The sequence below is a fragment of the Balearica regulorum genome, chromosome 2 (assembly GCF_011004875.1).
Source record: "Balearica regulorum gibbericeps isolate bBalReg1 chromosome 2, bBalReg1.pri, whole genome shotgun sequence".
Lineage (NCBI taxonomy): Eukaryota > Metazoa > Chordata > Aves > Gruiformes > Gruidae > Balearica > Balearica regulorum.
Window position 1 is genome coordinate 148,996,161 of NC_046185.1, and position 19,818 is coordinate 149,015,978.

The 19,818-nt window shown below is 39.0% G+C and overlaps 1 protein-coding gene across 8 annotated transcripts in view; it reads right to left on the reverse strand.

Moving 5' to 3' along the window:
* Positions 1–896: 896 nt before the first annotated feature.
* ARHGAP21 (Rho GTPase activating protein 21) overlaps positions 897–19,818 on the reverse strand; it is a 117,563-nt gene continuing 98,641 nt past the window's right edge. For 4 of the 8 annotated variants that reach the window (XM_075746364.1, XM_075746363.1, XM_075746360.1 and 1 more), the window contains 17 exons: positions 18,836–18,994; positions 18,582–18,684; positions 18,456–18,492; positions 17,775–17,900; positions 16,448–16,732; positions 15,292–15,356; positions 15,061–15,209; positions 13,390–13,532; positions 13,140–13,295; positions 12,954–13,032; positions 12,408–12,481; positions 12,233–12,322; positions 10,144–10,269; positions 9,904–9,945; positions 9,469–9,574; positions 7,659–7,690; positions 897–3,465 (listed from right to left, as the gene is read on the reverse strand). In XM_075746364.1, the coding sequence (XP_075602479.1) occupies positions 1,732–3,465; positions 7,659–7,690; positions 9,469–9,574; positions 9,904–9,945; positions 10,144–10,269; positions 12,233–12,322; positions 12,408–12,481; positions 12,954–13,032; positions 13,140–13,295; positions 13,390–13,532; positions 15,061–15,209; positions 15,292–15,356; positions 16,448–16,732; positions 17,775–17,900; positions 18,456–18,492; positions 18,582–18,684; positions 18,836–18,994 (3,506 nt within the window). In that variant the 3' untranslated portion in view covers positions 897–1,731. Of the gene's footprint in view, positions 3,466–7,658; positions 7,691–9,468; positions 9,575–9,903; positions 9,946–10,143; positions 10,270–12,232; positions 12,323–12,407; positions 12,482–12,953; positions 13,033–13,139; positions 13,296–13,389; positions 13,533–15,060; positions 15,210–15,291; positions 15,358–16,447; positions 16,733–17,774; positions 17,901–18,455; positions 18,493–18,581; positions 18,685–18,835; positions 18,995–19,818 lie in introns of all 8 variants that reach the window. The other 4 variants (XM_075746367.1, XM_075746365.1, XM_075746366.1 and 1 more) reach the window with 2 other exon arrangements.

Sequence of the window (19,818 nt, forward strand, 5' to 3'; positions counted from 1 at the left end):
TGTGGATGCTCAACGCAAACTCTAACAAGCTAATGATGGGACAAAATACACCTCCAGTAAAACACAATGGGTATTTGCTGATGAAAAGCATTGCAGAGGCATCACAAAACCGTGTTTTGAAATCCCTTGTTCAAATACACTTTACTATTAGGACTGAAACACAAAATAATCATCAATTACTGTTTCACAAAACATACCTCGTGCTGCACACAGAAACACTGTGAACGCGCCAGCTTCCTGTTCGCTCCGGGGCAAAGACATTTTAGTTTGCAAGGAGACCACAAGAACATGAGTGATTTTTATGTGGACTGGTGCTAGATGCACACAATTACACAGTGAGAACCTTCACAGATCCCAACCGCCGTACCCCAAGCTTTTCCTCACAGCCCATCTTTATAGTGATTTCTCAGAAGGATCAAAACCACAGTGGATCAAAGCACAGGACTGTCACTGTCACTTTGGAAGGAAACAAGAGTTCACACACAGAAAGTAGGGGTTTAGGGTACAAACTCATCTTTGTAGTTAAAACTGTAAGAAGTCCAAGATGCATACTACAGCACTGGTTGGACTGGCGGATACTGGTATTCCCTCTTTATTGACTTGGAGATGATTTATGGACGTGCTTTTTTCAGTGCTACGAAACCAGTGTATTAAACAAACCAATTTGCTACATACCTTAGACTCAGATTATGTATAAAGATGAAAACATTTAACCAGCTGAATCCCTCTCATACGTGAGCCTCCATGGCATCCCAGGAACAAAAGACTTCAAAGAGAAGCGCCTTCATCCAGGAGCAACATGGGGTTTGCGATCCTGAGGGCAGTTGCCAATGGCAACTTTGTAAACATCACATTTTAAAACCGTTCATTAGCATGAATTCACATCACGCAAAGAGTCACCAAAACAATTTTATTTCCAGTGTTTAAGTGGGTATGCACACAGGCATGATACAGGTTTGGATTCATTAGGTCTTCATGCAGAATTATATTCTTGGTAAAAGAAACCAGTTCCATCCAGTATCCACTATCTACACGCCTATGTTACAACATTTATATCAAATCTGGTATCTGAAGAAAAGATACACATGTAATATATACATTTAAGTTACTTATTTTACAGAAAGATTAAAAATTCAAGTCACATAAAACTCAAAATCTGTATTAAAATTGGAAATATAAAACTCCAATATTTACTGGAATGCCTAAGGAATGGAAGCTCTGTAGCCACCTGTGTTAACATTTGTAAAATGTAATGAAACTCGTTAACAGTAAAATGCATTCATTTGTTTGTAATAAGTTTCTCTAATTTAACAATATGGCACCCTAACAAACCAAATGAATTTATGATGAGGCACTTGTTAGTGACTAAACCAAAAGAACAATTTTTCTGCATACTAATGCCAGGCCAACTCTCAGTCAGAAAACCATGTATACACTACACAGCATGTTGCATCAGATGCTTTGTTCAACATTTGTATGCAGCCATCAAATATACTTTTTCTTAAAATATATATATATATACTTTAACTTTAGTGTTCTTCTGGCTGTGGTAATGCACTGTGAAGACGTTCCACAGAGCATATTGATGAAACCAGCCCAAATGAAGGCTGCATAACAACAACAGTACAGGAAAATATATATATATATGTACACACACACACACACACACAGAGTTACTGGGAAGTGTAACAGTAAGTTAATGAATTGCTGTAGTGGACATATCTCCCCATTTCAAAGATACTGATAGAATCGAGATCTAACCACTTGGGTCCCAGACAGTTTATGAGGATGGGCATCAACTGCTGGGCTGAAGTTGTTTTTGTTCATATTCTGACAATTTTCACCATTTACCTGGTCTGGTGGCTGAAATGGTCCCAAAGGTGGTGTTCTATTAATTAAAGTCAAGCTGCTGGAAGAACTGCCTTCATCTGCCTGCATCTCTGCAGACAAAGGCAGATCTACCTTTGATACATCTGCTAAGCTAGTGTTCTCAAGTCTGGGCCTTCCAGTTTCACCCGTATTAAGGTCAGTTGTGCTAGTACGTAAACGTTCTCGTGCAAGCCAGTCTGAGATTGAGAGGTCCTGCGCCGGACACTTTGGCTTCAACCGATTCACAGCTGAAAGCTCAGATTCTCTCTCTCTACTTTGACTGGGCTCTTGAGCTTTCCAAGCATTCAGGACACTTATGTCAGCAAAATCCCTCTGTCCTCCAAGCGTATGCCTTCGTCTGATATTTTTTCTCTTTGTAGTCTCAGCAGAGTTCGCTTTTTGATTACCAACTCCAAACATGTCATCCGCAGATGATTTGAGACGCAGCTTTAACCTATCTGTAATTTTAAGTCTCCAGGTAGGTTCTTGCTTGTCAGCCTCACTTCTGGCTGATGTAGCTAAACTGCTTGTCGATCTTCCTTTTTTCATTATGTCAAACATTTTGGTCACAGTAGGCAAGTCCTTCTCACTCTTCGCATCCCCTGAACCCTCACTGTCCGTTTTGTGCCGCGCAGACTTTCTCCTAGACAGCGTATCACATTCAATGAGTTTGTGTGAGCTAAAAAGTCTGCGACTCTCTAACTTTGGTGTTGAACTTCCCTCAGTACAACTTACTTCGCTTTCTTCAGAGTTCCTCCGACTAGTCTTCACCACTTCTGAAACCTTCCCCTTGGACAGCCTTTCAGCAGCAGCACTGGTGGCAAAGACAGGGAAGTCACTTTCGCTGTCCGTCTCCATAGGACGCCCTTCGCTGATCAATTCACTTCTTTCATCGTCAGCATCTTCTCCCTTGCTTTCTGTCACTGACTGCACCTCAGGGCTCAGCATACTGGCATCTAAACCAGTTAGATATATAGTAGATGAAGTAGTGGAATAATCTGAGGTGATGGAACTGACATCAGCTGCTAAAAACTCATTGTGTTTAGTTTCAGGACTGGCTACTTTTTTGCATGAGTATCTGTGCTGGGAAGCCTGGGAGGAAGTGCTAAGCATAGTGCCGGAGTCAGACACTGTCTCCTCAACCTGGGAAGAAGATTGTGAAATAGGCATTTTTGGGTTATTCTTCTGCATGGTTTGCAGACAGCTGAGATTCGGTAATTTTGTACATTTTTCATGGTAAGGCAGTGAAGGTTCCTCTGACAGGATACTTTCTTTCTTTAATAACTTCTTTTCATCCTTTACAACATTCACATCTTTTTTACTGCTGTTCTCTTTTTCCTTCAGGACAAACATCCTCTGTTTTCTCCCTATGTCTCTCTCTCTCTCATATTCCCCTTTAGCTATGTCCTCTTTTGTTGTGTCACCACGAGATTGTTCTGCAAGCTCCTTCTTGAAAAACACATTATCCAACTCATCCTCTGAGCTGCTTGGTTGTGGTTTCTCTTTTGTTTTTTTCCGCTTGCGACTAGCTGCTGCAAAAATGGAGGACACAAGCAGTTCCTTGCTATACTGATCCTTTCCAGAACCCCAAGAACCCTGTTAAAAAAAGGAAAAGGGAGAGGGCACAATTAGAAAACGCAAAGAAACATTTGTTAGCCTAAGACTTTTTAAAAACACATCCTGAGCTTCACAGCACAAAGTCTGCCTTTACTCAGGAAATATTTCCGTGCTCTTTCTGTAGTCTACATGGCATTGCCAAGTAGTCAATTTTCATCCTGAGAATTCTACTTTGTCTGAATCCCTTCAACTTGAGAAAGACTAGTTTATATATACAGCTATTTAGTTTTTGATTGGCTAATAAAGGAAGCTCCATTACAGCCAGACGATCTTTTCAAGACTGCTTTGCAACAGAAACCGCTTCACAGATGAGGTCCCAAGGGTGTAGTTTCAATCTCTCCTTTCAATCTCTTACCTATGTGAAAAGGCTAATTTCTCAAACTATTTTGAGTTGATCTTTCACCTTTCAGGCTGAGTGTGTAAATTGTACCAATTCATTAGCTCCAATAAAATGAAAGCTATACAAAACCCTAGTTTAGGCACAAGTATAGAAAATTGACAGAAAAAGTTCTTCCTGATTTTTGAAGAATCTACCTTTAGAATTGCACAGATGTAATAAAGGGACAAGCCCAATTATTCCATTTTATAAAATTAATTAAAAGCTGTTTTCACTACACTGACAGCATTCCCACCTGGCTACTTCAAAGCTATGTACCTGTCCTACTTACTGCCCCACTACCACCTGTAAAAGAAGGGGGAGGTCTGCGGCAGGTACCACCCTGTCTTTAACTGCTGACCAGTGCAGTTTGCACACTGCGGACATTTGAGAAAATAATACAGCAATGGTATCTACCAAAAAGGGCAGTTGCTCACATCGGAGGCCTTTAACATAGTGGGACTGAAATTTGACATCTATCTAGGGCTCAACAGAAGCAGCTTAGGCGCCAGCTACCTAAGTCCATGTTCGGATATCTAGCCTCTCTGACCCAAGGGAAGGAAGACTCAGACCAGCAGTGATGGCCTATGCTCGAAAAGTCTTCAAAATCCCGATCATTTGTTACCAGGCAGCACTGCAGAGAGGGAGAAAAAAAGTGGGGGGAAGAGCTATCATCATGGTAACAGTTTTCACAAAAACACTTGGACCATCTAGCGATTGCAGATGCCTAGTTAAGAGAATAAGCTTAAAGACAAAGGGAAAGCTAATGCACACTGGTAATCATCTATCTGCTTGGCTGTTGTCCAACGTGGTACTTCCCTGCTCCACAAGCACAGAATCACAGCCCCAACGTGACAGTGAACTCTGTCACAGGATGCCTATTACTGTAGCATAAATGCACTGACCAAAGCAAAGCACTGAACAGACACAGGACATTTAATATTTTTGCTCAAACAACTTTTTCTTGGTGCAAATTTCATTGCTATTCACTATCTCCTCAGAAATTAAAGAGGTGCTGGCAATGGTGAAAACTGCCACTATACAACTTCACAAGCCAAGGTCAAACAACCATACAGTAATACAGTGGCTATATTGACCACGACAGCCTCAGTGAAAGTATACTGATTTGTTTACCTGAGCATGGACAGGAAGCAGTTGGGAGAAACTTCTACTCAACCAACAGCAACAAAAAATCATGGTTATCCAGAACCTCCTCCTGCATGACAGAGACTATCCCATGCTCCTGATGCAGAGCTCAGAGATCAGGGCAGAGTGAACAGAAGATACGCATTAAGTCTTGCTGACAGCCTGTGTTGGGTTTGCATGGCAAGGTTTTAGTAGCGGATAGGGCGGGGGGGGCAGGGGGAGGGCTACAGGGGTGACTTCTGTGAGAAGCTGCTAGAAGCTTCCCCGGTGTCTGATAGAGCCAATGCCAGCCGGCTCCAAGACAGACCCGCTGCTGGCCAAGGCCAAGCCAATCAGCGCCTCTGTGATAACATATTTAAGAAGGAAAAAAACTAGAGCTTTTGCAGCCGAAGAGAGGAGTGAGAAGATGTAAGAAACTCTGCAGACACCAAGGTCAGTGAAGAAGGAGGGGCAGGAGGTGCTCCAGGCGCCGGAGCAGAGATCCCCCTGCAGCCCGTGGTGAAGACCATGGTGAGGCAGGCTGTCCCCCTGCAGCCCATGGAGGGAGGATGAGGGGGTGTAGAGATTCCACCTGCAGCCCGTGGAGGACCCCACTCTGGAGCAGGTGGAGGCACCCAAAGGAGGCTGTGACTGCGTGGGAAGCCCGCGCTGGAGCAAGCTCCTGGCAGGACCTGTGGACCCCTGGAGAGAGGAGCCCAGGCCAGAGCAGGTTTGCTGGCAGGACTCGTGACCCTGTGGGGGAACCACGCTGGAGCAGTCTGGTCCTGAAGGTCTGCACCCCGTGGGAGAGACTCACATTAGAGAAGTTCATGAAGGACTGTCTCCTGTGGGAGGGACTCCATGTTGGAGCAGGGGAACGATGAGAGGAGTCCTACCCCTGAGGACAAAAAAGCAGCAGAAACACCGTGTGATGAACTGACTGTAACCCCCATTCCCCGTCCCCCTGTGCCACTGAGGGGAGAAGAGGTTGAAGCCAGGAGTGAAGTTGAGCCTGGAAAGATGGGAGGGGTGGGGAGAGGTGCTTTAAAATTTGATTTTATTTCTCATTCCTCTACTCTGTTTTGCTTAGTAATAAATTAGATGAATTTCCTCTTTAACTTCAGTCTGTTTTGCTCATGATGATAATTAGTGAGTGATCTCTCCCTGTCCTTATCTCAACGCATAAGCTTTTCGTTGTACTTTTTCTCTCCTGTGTAGTGAAGGAGGGGGAGTGATAAAACAGCTTTGGTGGGCACCTGGCCCCCAGCCAGGGTCAACCCACACAGAGCCCCTACAGAAACAAGCATCTGAGAAGCCTGCACAATGACTGCCTACAGGCAGTGTGGACAAAGAACCTTCCGGACAGCAGACATCATCTCTGAATCACTGTGCCGTCAGACAAGTGCCAAACCAAGTCTGACTGGCAATGGACCGCTGGGTGTTGGGGTCTACCATTTTCCAAGTGACCCCAGCAACTCTCACTACTCAGACAGCACTCTTGCATTAGCTACTGTCCCCATAAAGTATGGGTGAGCTCTGCACATTTTTTTCCACAGGTTGGGAACAGGTACGTGTCCTTCTCACCAAGAAGTGTACCAAGCAAGGCAGCCAGCTGGAGCTCCACTTGGGACGTGCCTTGCTGCCAGTAGGGCTGGCTGAGCAGTAAGCAGGCCGCTGGCCCGGGCAATATGCATGTGTCCGCACTGCTGCTCACCGGCCCGTGACCATGGCCTGACCAATGCTGTTGCTCTGTGCCGCTCACAGGCGGTGGTCAGCAAGAGGCCACCTCCAAACAGTGCAGCATCCTGGCACAGGCAGTTTGACACAGCGTCCTGGAAGTTGGGTGTTTTGGAGGCAGTGGCTGAGCCACCAACCATCCTCACAAAGCAGCTGGGCTGGCATCTCAACAATGAACTAGGAGGATGCATTAATTCCTGCTCTCAGCTCGGAGCGGGGCATCAGTGATACACCTAAAATACAGGCCAGCACAAAGCTGTATCACGTGCTCACAGCAGACTGAGGTCAGCTGCATACTGCCGTATCAGTCAGTGCTACAGACATCCAGCGTTAGCAACTACTGAACAGCCTAAGAGACTGAAAGATTTGCCCATGGGTCAAATGAGAACTCTGTCATTAAATTAGCCTGAACTATTGCCCATGTTCCAGTCTTATTCCCCCCCATCTACAAGGCTGTCCTCCCAAGCACAGCGATACTTCCTAGGGAGATTTTGCTTAGCAACCTTTAACCACAACCTTTGGCTTCCTAGAAGCAGAAGAGCTATTACCTTCTGAGGAAGAAAAGGCTAAATTCTACATATACTTTTCGCAGTGAAAAAGGTAAACACAAATACTCTCTGAGAGTAAGTAGTATGACAGAGAACATACTATATACATTTACTTCTACTAAATGAGAGGTAAGTGCTCACATTTACAAGACTTTGGAACAAAGCTGTTTATGTGTGCAGCTGACTGCATTGGCAGATGCAGCTAACTGCAAACAAGTGACACTGTCCCAATGTAACACTTCAAAATTATATGATGAGAAAACAGTATTACCACTTACTCAAAAAAATCTACATAAGCTCTGTAGTACATCTACATATAAGCATTTCAATAAAGCAAGCAAGTATCTAACATTTCAGAAGCTACACCATTTCACGAAATGATTTACCTTAGATTTTGCTGAGTCACTAGTAGCGGAATCTGTGGAAAAATTAAAAAAAATTCTGCTCAGTTCTGTGCAATTTTTTCATTGTTGCTACAGACAATGCTGGACTTATGGAAAAAGACAAGCACAGAACAAAATGTGAAGCAAATAAAAACCAGAACAGTGAATAGTCAGAGCTCACAAAGATGCAAGCTGCACCACAGAAAGCCACCGCCATGAAAGGATGCTGTGAATTGTAGGCAGAACCAGCTCAATGATAGGAATGGCAAAGGAGCCCTGTTCTTCTAAATAAAAAACAGAAATACTAATGTTTATTTGATGTTTTAAGTATACAGCCCCTGCAAAACCGCAGCTGAGAGACCTTTTCAGGATCATACTGTGTACTCTCCTGAGATTCAGGATGCACAAAGCAAAATTGAATGTCTTAGTACTGTTGGCTGCCCTATAGGTACAAATCATGGTTCATGTAGTCATATTCTTTTTGTGAGGTTACAAAGGAATTAAGTCGTATTTTGTGTGTAAAACCCCAATTATTCATCTCTCTCCACCTCCGACTACGTATAGGTAAAATTTTGTTTTTACATCGGCTAGATTTCAGCAGCTACCAGTTTTGTACTTTGCTATAACAAGCGCTATTATGAAATGAAAAATGGACACCATAGTTTTACTGTCTCGCAAAACCCAAGATTATACAATTATAAAGGGGGTAGGAAGGGGCTAGCACAACGACTGAAAAATATTAACTTGGATGTGTTCCAGCTTTAGGGACTTTCTCCCTAGGAAGAAAGAGCTGAGCCCCCTGCCACACCCCTTTTTGACACATGGCTAATGCTTTATGACTAGAAAGACTGGTAGACCATACCATGCTATTTCTCCTCAGGGTCTGCTTCAGAGATAACAAGAAACAGCAGAAAAACTTTTAAAAAGTAGCATTGATCTGTTTAAAATACTCTTAAAAGAAAATTTACAGCACAGATCAACTTTTTTTTTTTTTCTCCATTTACAAGAAACGGGGGTTTCTGCAGACAAGGCAGCTACAGTGTGGGCAACAGTCCTCCTTCTTCCTACAGTTCCAGCTGTCCATCAGTGACATCACAGAATCCACTAATGACATCACCGTGTGATAGACTCCTCCCACTTCGCCTGTTACAACATCAGTATAAAGTGACTGTTTCAGTAAGTGCTGAACAACCCTTTGAAAACTGAAACGAAAGCTGGAGACGAAGGGATAACATTTGTGGGATACAACATGCTGGGTTAGTGCAATAGTATAGTGAAGGAAGGGGGGGAAAAAGTCACCAAAAAAGAGCCTGCAATGCTTGTCCTTAGCCACAAAAGAGGATGGCATTTATAAACAGAAGGAAATCAGCTTTAGTATAGACATACTGCAACATACTTATTAGAATGCCCATCACTTGACAAGAAAACATAACTCAATTTTTTGCATTCCTAATGTTAGGAAGGAGCAATATTAGAACACCACTAAGAACAGTCTTTCTGCCATCACAACAAACCACTTTACAGCAGCGTATCTGCTTCACCTCACGATGATGATTGCATGGGTTACTGTGAATAAATAAAATAGTATGTGCAAGCCTCATCTTTTAATGATTATATTCCTGTTAGACAACAAAGTTTTCCAAATTATATCATGCATGATTATCAACAATTCAAATCTTTAAGAAGTGTAATGATCTTTTGGAAAAGAGAAAAAGAGTTTATTAGTAAAAGAAAATAGGAAGAGAGAGTTAGAGTGAGTTAACAGAGTAGGTTATTCTAGCCTACGGACTAACGCTGTCCGGGCAAGAGTTACCTGATACGTCTCCAGGAGATACTCCCGTTCTTCCAATGTTGGTGAGTAAATGATCTATGTTTGGCACTGGCTGAGATTCTACAGTGTTTTCCTCCTGAACTGTTGTCTATAGTTAATAAACAAAGATCTCTTCATCATCGTTTCATAAATAGTTCATTATGATTCAATAGCATTTAGAAAATTGCATTATTCACCTGAGGACACGCTTTCCTCACATGTTCTTATTTTCCCATTTTGCTTTATGCTTTTATAACAAATGCATGGCTTTTTTTAAAAAAAAAAATCATTACTGCAAGGCCAGAGAGCTAAAAAGGTGCTTCTGAAGAGCAAACCATACAGTGATGTAATAAGAAATATATAGACATTCTAGAGGCAGCAGAAGCAGATTCTAAACTAAGATAATTATAACACAAATATTCATGACACAATACTTACAAGAGGTTCGTCAGCATCATCTTCTGTGAAAAACCAGTCATGCTACAATTTAAAATAAAAAAGGTGAAAACCCCACAGGAAACACAAAACCCAAAAGGTGGAACAAAAAACATGGACATTACTAAAAATTATATCCTGGAGTTCAAAGGATAAATACCAGACCCAAACTGGCCTAATAAGAGAACAGCTGGTCGATCTGTGTACGATCTTATTTTTTAATAATGAAATGCATCCACTTACTTTTTGGATGAGTGTTTCTACAATTTTATATTGGTCTGGCATGTGCGTAACCATGTGTGTCATGTTATCATCAGATGTCCTCACGAGCGTTGGACCAAATACTATTGCCAGGTTTCTTGGTTCCATCTAAGAAATGAAGTATTTCCACATCATACATTTATAATGAGAAAATATGATAATATGGGCTAAGTACGTTAATCTAACACTGTTAATATCTGAGAACCATTTTAAATAACAACAAAGAAAAGGCTTTTAAAAAACACATTACTGACTCAGGAAGGATGTTACACTATACTAAAACTCTCCTATACACAGCTGCAATAAATGCATCCAACATTTCTGCCATTAAGAATTCAACCCTCCTTAACCCATTGCAAGTAAAAAGCTCCACAAGCACAGAAAACTCAAGAACTCAGATATATTCTTTACACTTTCAGTTTGGAGGTTTTTTACTTCCCATAAAGCCTTTTGTTTAGACACATTCATGTTTTAAGAATTTATTTTTTTTTTTATAAGGCGGCATTGGTAGTTCCCTGGGGTTTTTTTCCTGAAAATGTTTACATGACACATGAAAAAATTAAGCTGGTAATCAAATACTGTATTATGTCTGCTCACAAAGAGCTCATTCAATCTGCAACTACTTTGGAGGAGGCGGCAGCAACCAGCATCACAGACCCAACACATCTATTCATGAGACAGACTCAGAGTTATCTGATCATGTCACAACATGAGTTGTCCACTTACTTTACTTTGTTGTTACATCTCTGACTTGTAATTCCAAGAAAGCAGCAGCAGAATACTTACCTTCTATTTTTGCTTACTTCTCTGACTTAGACTGTTGTGACATAGAATAGACCAATAATATATAGGAGGCAAAGTCCTTGTGCTTACCAGAAGAAAGTTGCAAACATGACACAAGCCCCTAATGCTCACTTTGACTTCAATTGTGGCCTTTGACAAGTCATACAACTATAGTATCACCTCACTCATCTAGCCTTACGTATTCTATAACATTAACATCATTTAAACAACATTTATATGGCATGCCTAAACCATACAGTGATAAATAAAGGTTTACTTTGCACTTAAAAAATTACATTTACTATTATTTCCTTATAGTGTAGCTGTAATTCCACTAAAGGTTATAATTTGTTAAATATTTTTATATACACATGCACACGTATTTTTCTTTCATATTTAACTATAAAGTATTATTTGCAGAACTGATGTTGGAACCTACCATATTCATTTGAATTGAGTAATTTTCTGATCTTTTAGAGGATTTAAGATTGGCCATAGATTCCTCTATATAGCATCAATCACATCAATTTTTTTCCTGTACCCTGCACATTGGTAGCCAAGTAACAAGGCAGCATGTTACCTGCCCTGAGGCAAGCATCCATAAGCACACCTGTATTGTGCACAGCTTTGCATTCAGCTACCCCTCCCTGAGAGGTAAAAAGAGGGGACACTATTATTTGCATTTACTGTAGGATTATAGCATACACAGAAGCACTTAATGCAAACTAACTCTTCCCCACCCCATGGAAATGACAAAAAGATATTCTTAGTGGTGGACTAAGACCCTATAGTGGTGAACTACCACCCTTTACATCATCAATTTTCTTTCTTAAAACCAGCCAAACCAGCATCTCCGGGGTCAAACATTCAAGTAATTACATCAAGCCCTAGTCTTAAAAATTACTCAAGTGTCCAGGAAGCCAAGCTTCACACAAGGCTGGTGTGACAACCTCTGGCAACAGGTTCATTCAGGTCACAGACATTTACCTGTGTCCTGTCCAGGCACACTCTTACTTGTGTCTAGATGGGATTATATGAAATTTACAGACTTGTGATAGATTTAGTATGTAAGCAGTTATTCCCACAAGAATTAATACTACTTTGAATAAATTTATTTCACACTAAACAGGTGCATATTTTGCAGGAGTCCTTAGTGTAATCCAAAAATCTTTTGAGATAGCAAAGGTCTTAATTTTATCTACTATAATAAATTATCACCTTAATAGAAATAATCCTGTATTTAATGAATGAAACAAACCAAAATACATTATACTTTTGTTTCTGATACCTTGTTCTTTTCTGAGTTCTCTGCTACTGTCTTCAGGTGTGCAGAAAGAAACTTGAGAGTCTCATAATGATGTTCAGGTAAATCATGAATCTGAAACAAACAATCACTATTCAGAACATCAAACATTTAATGCTAATTTTGTAGTGCTCCTACAACACACCTGATTTCAGCTTACCAGTCTCTTCAGTGTTTTCAGACGTTCAACAGGATCTTCTTTTCTATTGGCATCTATAAAATCTGCATATTTGTCTGTTAAAAAAAGCAGAAATTAATCATACATTATATATAAGTTTTTATATATACATATATATATGTACGTATATACTATGTATATTTACACCCCAACCCCCCACTCCCTGTGAATACTGGTAACATACATATATGAATGACCTTTGGAAGTTAAATTAGCCCATTATATTGTATACAATTTAGTAAGATGGCAATGGGGGAAAAAAACAGCTGTCAGAATATTGAAAACAGAATTGCAAATTATACTCAGTTTTTTTGCACATTCATAATTCCTTCACCATCAGAGAAATTCTATTTACAGCTCTCATTTTTAAGCTCTATGATCACCATGACTCCCTGCTCTTTAAGGAACAAAGAGGGCATTTATTAGTTAGGATGATTCCACTGGATTTTCTCTCAAATCATCTGAAAGATGCAAGATAACTGTTCAACAATAATTCCTAAAGACAAAATCGTAACGTAAACAACTTACCATTGGTAAAAAGAGGTTCTGGGAGCTTTCTGAAGAAGGATTTCAACAAACTGCTTATCACATTCAAGTCTCGCCATTTCTACACATTTAGAAGAAAAGGACAGACATGCTTTATATTTCTATAATCACAACACAACCAGAAGTTTTTGGGAGTTCAACCTGGAAATAGTGTGATCAAAGACTTACATCATCATGGACATCAATGTCAGTCATTCCTTTGTTGAGCTCTTCTTGCATACTTGAGATGGCAGCATTATTTCCAGGAACTCTGTAAATACCTGTGTACTCGAGACCTCTTTCTTCAACCAGTTTGCAGCATATGTCAACAATCAGTGGAATATACTGAAGAAAAAGAAAAGTTATATATACATTTTAAAGTAATTCACACAAAAAGTATTTTAAAATCACAATGGAAAGAAAAATTGTCCTTCCATACTTTGTTGGTATGAGCTGGGGGGCAGTCATCTAGTCTAACACCAAATGTTCCTACAGCAGACGGCTTCTTTTCAAATGTCTTCCTCATAATGCTTGGAATGCCTTTTCTCCACGTCCCCTTGTCTTTTGGTGGGCTTGTCTCATCTTTTTGTGTTAGTATAATGCAAACAAGGAAATAAAGAAAAATAAGAGCATTTAAGTCACAAAAACTACTGTGAATACGGGTAACAGATCTGCAGAGCTCAAGTGACACCTACTGAATTTCTACCTCTTTTACTGGCCCAGGTTCCTACAATAACTCACTAAATATTAGTCTGTCTTAGACACACCTTCTTTACTCTTCTGTGATTCAAAAGATACATTTGAACATACTCACATCCCAAATTTGAAAAGCAAGTAGCTGGGTGATACTGTGGAATTTCATCATTCTAAGACTAAAGGTACATAAATTAATTTAAAAAAAAAGAAAATCTACATTTAGTAAAACAAGATTAAGTCTCTACTGAATCACAGTGCTGCACAAAATACCTATGAAACTGTACAGCCATGCTCACACTTGTGCAGGTCTACTCACTCTTTCAAAAATTACCAGGTTTTAGTCACTACTGAATCATTCCAAACAGGACTCAAGCACTTAAAAGTATTATCTATCAAAAAATCAGATAAAAAGTTCACTTGCTCTGTTTATATCTTCTATACAGTTCACGTAGCCAATTACAATTCCCATTTATCCGGTACTGCAAGATGCCTAATACAATAGTACTTCCTTCTTATTCAAGTATTTCTGGAAATATTCTTTCAGCAGATTTGACATTTACTTAACATCTGCTATTTAGTTGCATCATCTGTATCACAGCAGGAGCAAAAGGATATTTGTTAGTAAAATAAAACAGAATTCACTCACAGCTTAAATTCAAGACCGAATTGTTCAAAAGTGGTTGATCAAAAGTGATTGCTCAGCCAGTTGCCTGAATTTGTATGCAACAACCTTACACGCACAGTCTGATCAGAAATACCATACATTTACACATTCTTTGGGGAAAAAAAAAAAAGTAGCTTGTGACATTATTTGATGGAGATCAGTTGCTCATTTAAGTTTGCAGTGCCAGCTCATTGGATTCTTTTAAAACTCAGCAGGCAGTAATTTTGTTCTGGAAAAGATAGTGTAGTTCCTCTCCCATATTTTACAGATTAAGAAAAAAATAATGTTATTCTCTACTTCTAAAACACTTGAATGGAAAACTCTGGTTTCTTAACAGCATATTTAAAATATTAATTTACATTGTTATTTCCAAGTCAGCCGGAGACAAAAGTATGAATTACACACAAGATTATTTCCAAAGCTTACGAAATTTTGGTCACAAGTAAGCACAAGACCTGTATTTTAATACTGCTAACACTACATGGAGCTGTAGGAAAAACCAAAACCAAAACAAACCCTTTTGAGAGAGGATTGGAATAAAAAGCTTCATGGATCTGAGAAGACCTGAAGTGTATCTAAGATAACATCTAAACGAAGTAGTTAGGAGAAATGGGTGATTATAGCTGGAACTTAAAAAACCAAACCTGATTAATACTTGGTTTGCATGAGCTCGAAAAGCATGAGAAAGGAACCTTGGTCGCCCCACAGTGGAGCTATAAGGAACTAAAGAAATACACAACACATGCAGACCTTTAGTGAGAAGCTTTCTTTCAGACTCATCCTTAGGAGAATGTGGACTCTGGGTCCTTTGTTCTGCTTTAGTTCCAAGCAGAGTCTGTCTGATACTTAGACTCTGGCGAGGTGTTTTGGGAGATGGCTCTGTTTTGCTGCTTGAAGAACTGAAACAAGACATATTACTTCAGTAAAAAGTAGTTCTACAGGAAGTCTACAAGAACTACCGGCAGCATATAATTCACCTACCTCATCATTGTACTGTATTCTTTAATCCTTCGACTAATTAGATCTCTACTAGTGACACCAGTATCCTATAAAACAAAAGGAGATCTACTTTACAATCTTACAAAATGTAACAAGTGTTGTTTACTTTCAGAATACAACTAACTCTTCCTGTCAACAGACCACATATGAAAATTAACATTTCAGTACAGTCAAAAAAAATAAATCTAACAGCTAGTCCTTGAGAACAATAAGGACAGAACATTTAAAAAACATGAGAAAAACTAAAGAGTAATTACAAATTAAGTGCTGCTGTTTAGATTTTTTTCCAAAGCAATACAATCTGATTAAATCCTGTTCAATTGAAAGTAACTTTAAATAGGAAACATGCAAGTCAACACACCCTACTACTCTGAAAAATCCAATCCTATGTGCGCACAGTACTTATATAACTAATTACTACTATACATACAGCTGGAACAGCCATGAATTCAAACGTGCTTTTATCCATCTGTCTAATAATGTTTATTAATCCATTTTCTTTTGGATAATTATTTCAAATCTGAGCAGATGTGCATGACCACAGACATGAAAATTGCCTCTGTTGCTCATCACTGAAATGAAAATGCACTGAGGGCAATATGGGGACAGATACTGGTATGTTATGTACAACAGTATATGTTTGCCTTCCATAATTAGCACGAACATTTAATTCACAGAAACATCGCCATTTAATCAGAGAATCAGGCATCCCTCCAAGCTTCACTTTTTAACTACTGAGAAAGTCATCACTTTGTGCCATTGTACACACCACTTTGCAATGCAAGTCTGAAGACAGAACACACTGGTTCTAATACTGCAATTATCTTTTAAAAAAGATATTAAACATCTGTCAAAAATCTCTAAAGTGTATCTTTAGTCAAATCAGCAACAACATTAATTCATTTTTCAAAAGTCTACTCTCTCTCATTATTAGTATGTCAGGCTTTTTTAAACTCTATTTATTTACTCAGTTACCTTGTCTTTCACCTCGTTTTCTTGCATGTTCCTGTACACATTTTTGTCTATTGCTTAATAGCAAATGATTTCTTTTGTTGAAGTATTACTTACAAGAAAATACAATCAATTTTTAATTAAAAGACAAGAACTGTGGCTTCTGCATTATATATGATACGATTACCTCATCATTTAAGTTGCTGTTGTCTTGTATTGCTTTAATCCATGCTAACATATTATCTCTGTCCTCAGCTTGAAACAGATACTCGCAGTCTGATGTGGTGAGTCTAAATACATTTTTCCTCTTGGTTTCACAGTATGAGATGTCTATCAAACAAGCATTGATGCTTATAGGTTGTTCTTCTTCAGACGGGGTCACTAGTTCCTTTTTATCCTTGTATAAATAAAGTGAATGACCTCGAAGAACAACATACAATTGCTTCCATGGCCGAATGCTCCCACCAACTCGCTGAAAAACATCAACTGATATGTTAGTTTGCTTATTTGTTATAATTAATGTTTTGGGTTTAAAAAAAACTACCTCCAGAAGTTTTAAAAAGAAAGACTAACCACCTACCTATACCATTCTTAACAATGACCTATGAAAAACTACACCAAAGCACACAAATTTCTCTTCATTAGAGGAGTGAACTGCTCGATAGCCTGCCCTCCCAGATCATCCATTGGGTCTGTGTTCACACACGACAGTAGCAAGAAACAGAATGTGACTAGAATTTCACAGTGGCATTAATACAAATATAGTAAAAAATTTTTATAGTGGACTCTTGCACATGCCTTTTAAACTTCATTCAAGTCAGACTCACATTTATACACCACTGCAATTCCAGACTCCCAATTTTCCTTGTCTTAATCTATACTTGTGCAGAAGGTTAATTTGAACTCAACTCCACAACATTCACAAAAATCAGAGCTTTTTTCAAACTACAATCATCAAGGGACTGATTCTTACCACTTAATAAGTCATTGGAAATGAGTTTACTTCACAGATGCTTTGAAATGTAAAATTAGAATCACAGAATCATAGAATCATTTAGGTTGGAAAAGACTCTTAAAAAATCGAGTCCAACCATAAACCTAACACTGCCAACTCCATCATTAAACCATGTTCCAAAGTGCCACATCTACGCTTCTTTTCAATACCTCCAGAGATGGTGACTCAACCACTTCCCTGGGCAGTCTGTTCCAGTTCATCATAACCCTTTCAGTGAAGAAATTTTTCCTAATATCCCATCTAAACATCCCTTGGCACAACTTGAGGCCATTTCCTCTTGTCCTATCAGTTCAGAAGACAGTTCAGAAAGCACTCTGTCAAAGAAGCTGAGGAATTCACTGAAGTCAACATTCTAATAGGTCTAAAATTCTGTCAGTCTTATTGCTGCTTACATCCCAAAAATTTTAATAAAAAAACCAAAAAGGCTTTACGTTTCTTATCTTAGGTTTCCACCAGCTTAGTATTTGTGCCAGGTTAAAACAACAAACATGACAGGTACCTTTCCCTTGTCTGTAACAAGCTGACGAAAATGGAGCCATCCTTCCTTGGAGGCATCACCAAAGACCTCTGAAGAAGAATCTTTTCGGGAACCAGAGTCTTCTGAAGATTTCTGGCTGTCTGGGACCTAAAGAAAACATCACAGAAAGAACCCCACAGGGTACTAGGGTACTTCTAAAGACATTTCTCTACAATCCCTACATTCAAAATGTTTCTCTCTTTAAAAGCTGACACCTCATTCAGCAAAAAGCCCCTAAAAAATATCCCCCTGGGAAAATATAACTTCTGAAGTTTCCACACAACGATAGTACCTTATACATCCCAAGAATAATTTGAGAAACTGCAGGAGTCTTAGGCTTTCATTAGTAAATTTTTACAAAAGCATGCCATAGATATGCTTTGTTTACAGAGGCTGAGGAAAACAAAAAAAAAAATCAAGGACCATGTGGTGAGCCTAGAAAAAAGAGACCATGTTTACTTATGCAATGCATACCGTACCAATTGAGGAAAAACAATAGAATCAATTTAAATATCAAAATCAATCAAAATTAAGAACAATTTTATGAGTAGCAATTCCAATAAACTTCATGTCTGCGTTTAACACATCACTTTGTAAAATTCATACAACTTGGCACACTGGTATGTGTAATTCTTAGGAGTTGTTATACACATATATACCTACCTTAATCCCCTTTAAACTAGATACATGCTTAATGGATCTGTTGGGAGAAAAACAAATGTTAAAATGAGATTTTATACACTTTAAAAAACAAACCTCCAAATTAACTGATATTTTTCATGAACTTACGATTTTCCCTCTTCTCTGTAGTCATCCAGTCCTTCATCATATGACTTTGATCTCTCAGTTTTTGTGGCAGGCTGGCTATCCAGGACACTAGGCCGGATGGATTCTACAACCAAATAGAAATTTTCGAGTACGTAAGAACCTGAATCACATTTTTGCAATTTATTTCACGCACTAGTTTAAAATTTTCACTCCTGTTCTCCAGAGTTTAAAAGCAAAAGGTTGCATGAGAAAAAGAAAAAGAAATCAACACTCACCATGATCATGTGAAAGCTGTCGCCGAATTAAAGGGATTGGAGATGTAGGACTGGGAGGAACAGTTGTTATAGCAGGTGCTTGAGAAGCAGATGCAGAAATAACAGCAGAAGCAGGAATGTGTGCAATATCATGGTCAATACTAGGACTAGTCGGTTCATCTACAAAGGTAATATGTCATATATTAACATATTAAATGCATTAATCAAATGCTCAAACTAAATAGCTGTTTGAACTTCTCATTGTTGGGATATCAGGTTAAGTATCTTAAACACAAAGTCTTTCAAACATAGGGGTCCAACTAATTCACACTGCCAAATGTACTTTCTTGTTGTTTTAAGAACCTGTTTCATTTTGTAATAATGTTAATTGTACATTAGAGATAAGAGTAAAGAACATCACACTTGATTTTAGATTTTGCTGTGAGTGACTGAAACAGGAATTATTTGCTAAACTCTTGTAATATTATTTTCAAGCAGACTATTTTTGTTTATGTGCGCAAGTGAAAAACACACATTACATCAGTAAGTCTAAACTCAAGAGACAGATAAGTACAATTTCCTACAGTAAAATATGGGCATTAAGACTACCGAAAACCATTTGGTTTAAATGAGCGTTCAAATAATAAAGCCAAGTTACAAGCAAACAAAAAAAGCATTTTAAACAGATTTCCAGCATCCAAAGAACTAACCCCCTCCCATCCTCCATACATTCAAATAAAGAAGTATTGATATTTTTAAAAGATGGCACTACTACATACCAATTAGTTCTTCCACTAATTGTTCATACAAACGATTGCATGCCATACATGCCCAGCACCTCACAGTCTCAATAGCCACAAGGGTCATCATGAAAGATTCCAAAAAGCTTTAAGTATTTCTAGTATTTAACATGTTTCTTACAAGATGGAAGAAGCCAAAAGATGCATTTTCAATCATTCTGAGAAAAGAGCCGTAACATCATCTAGAACACGTTATCAGGACTA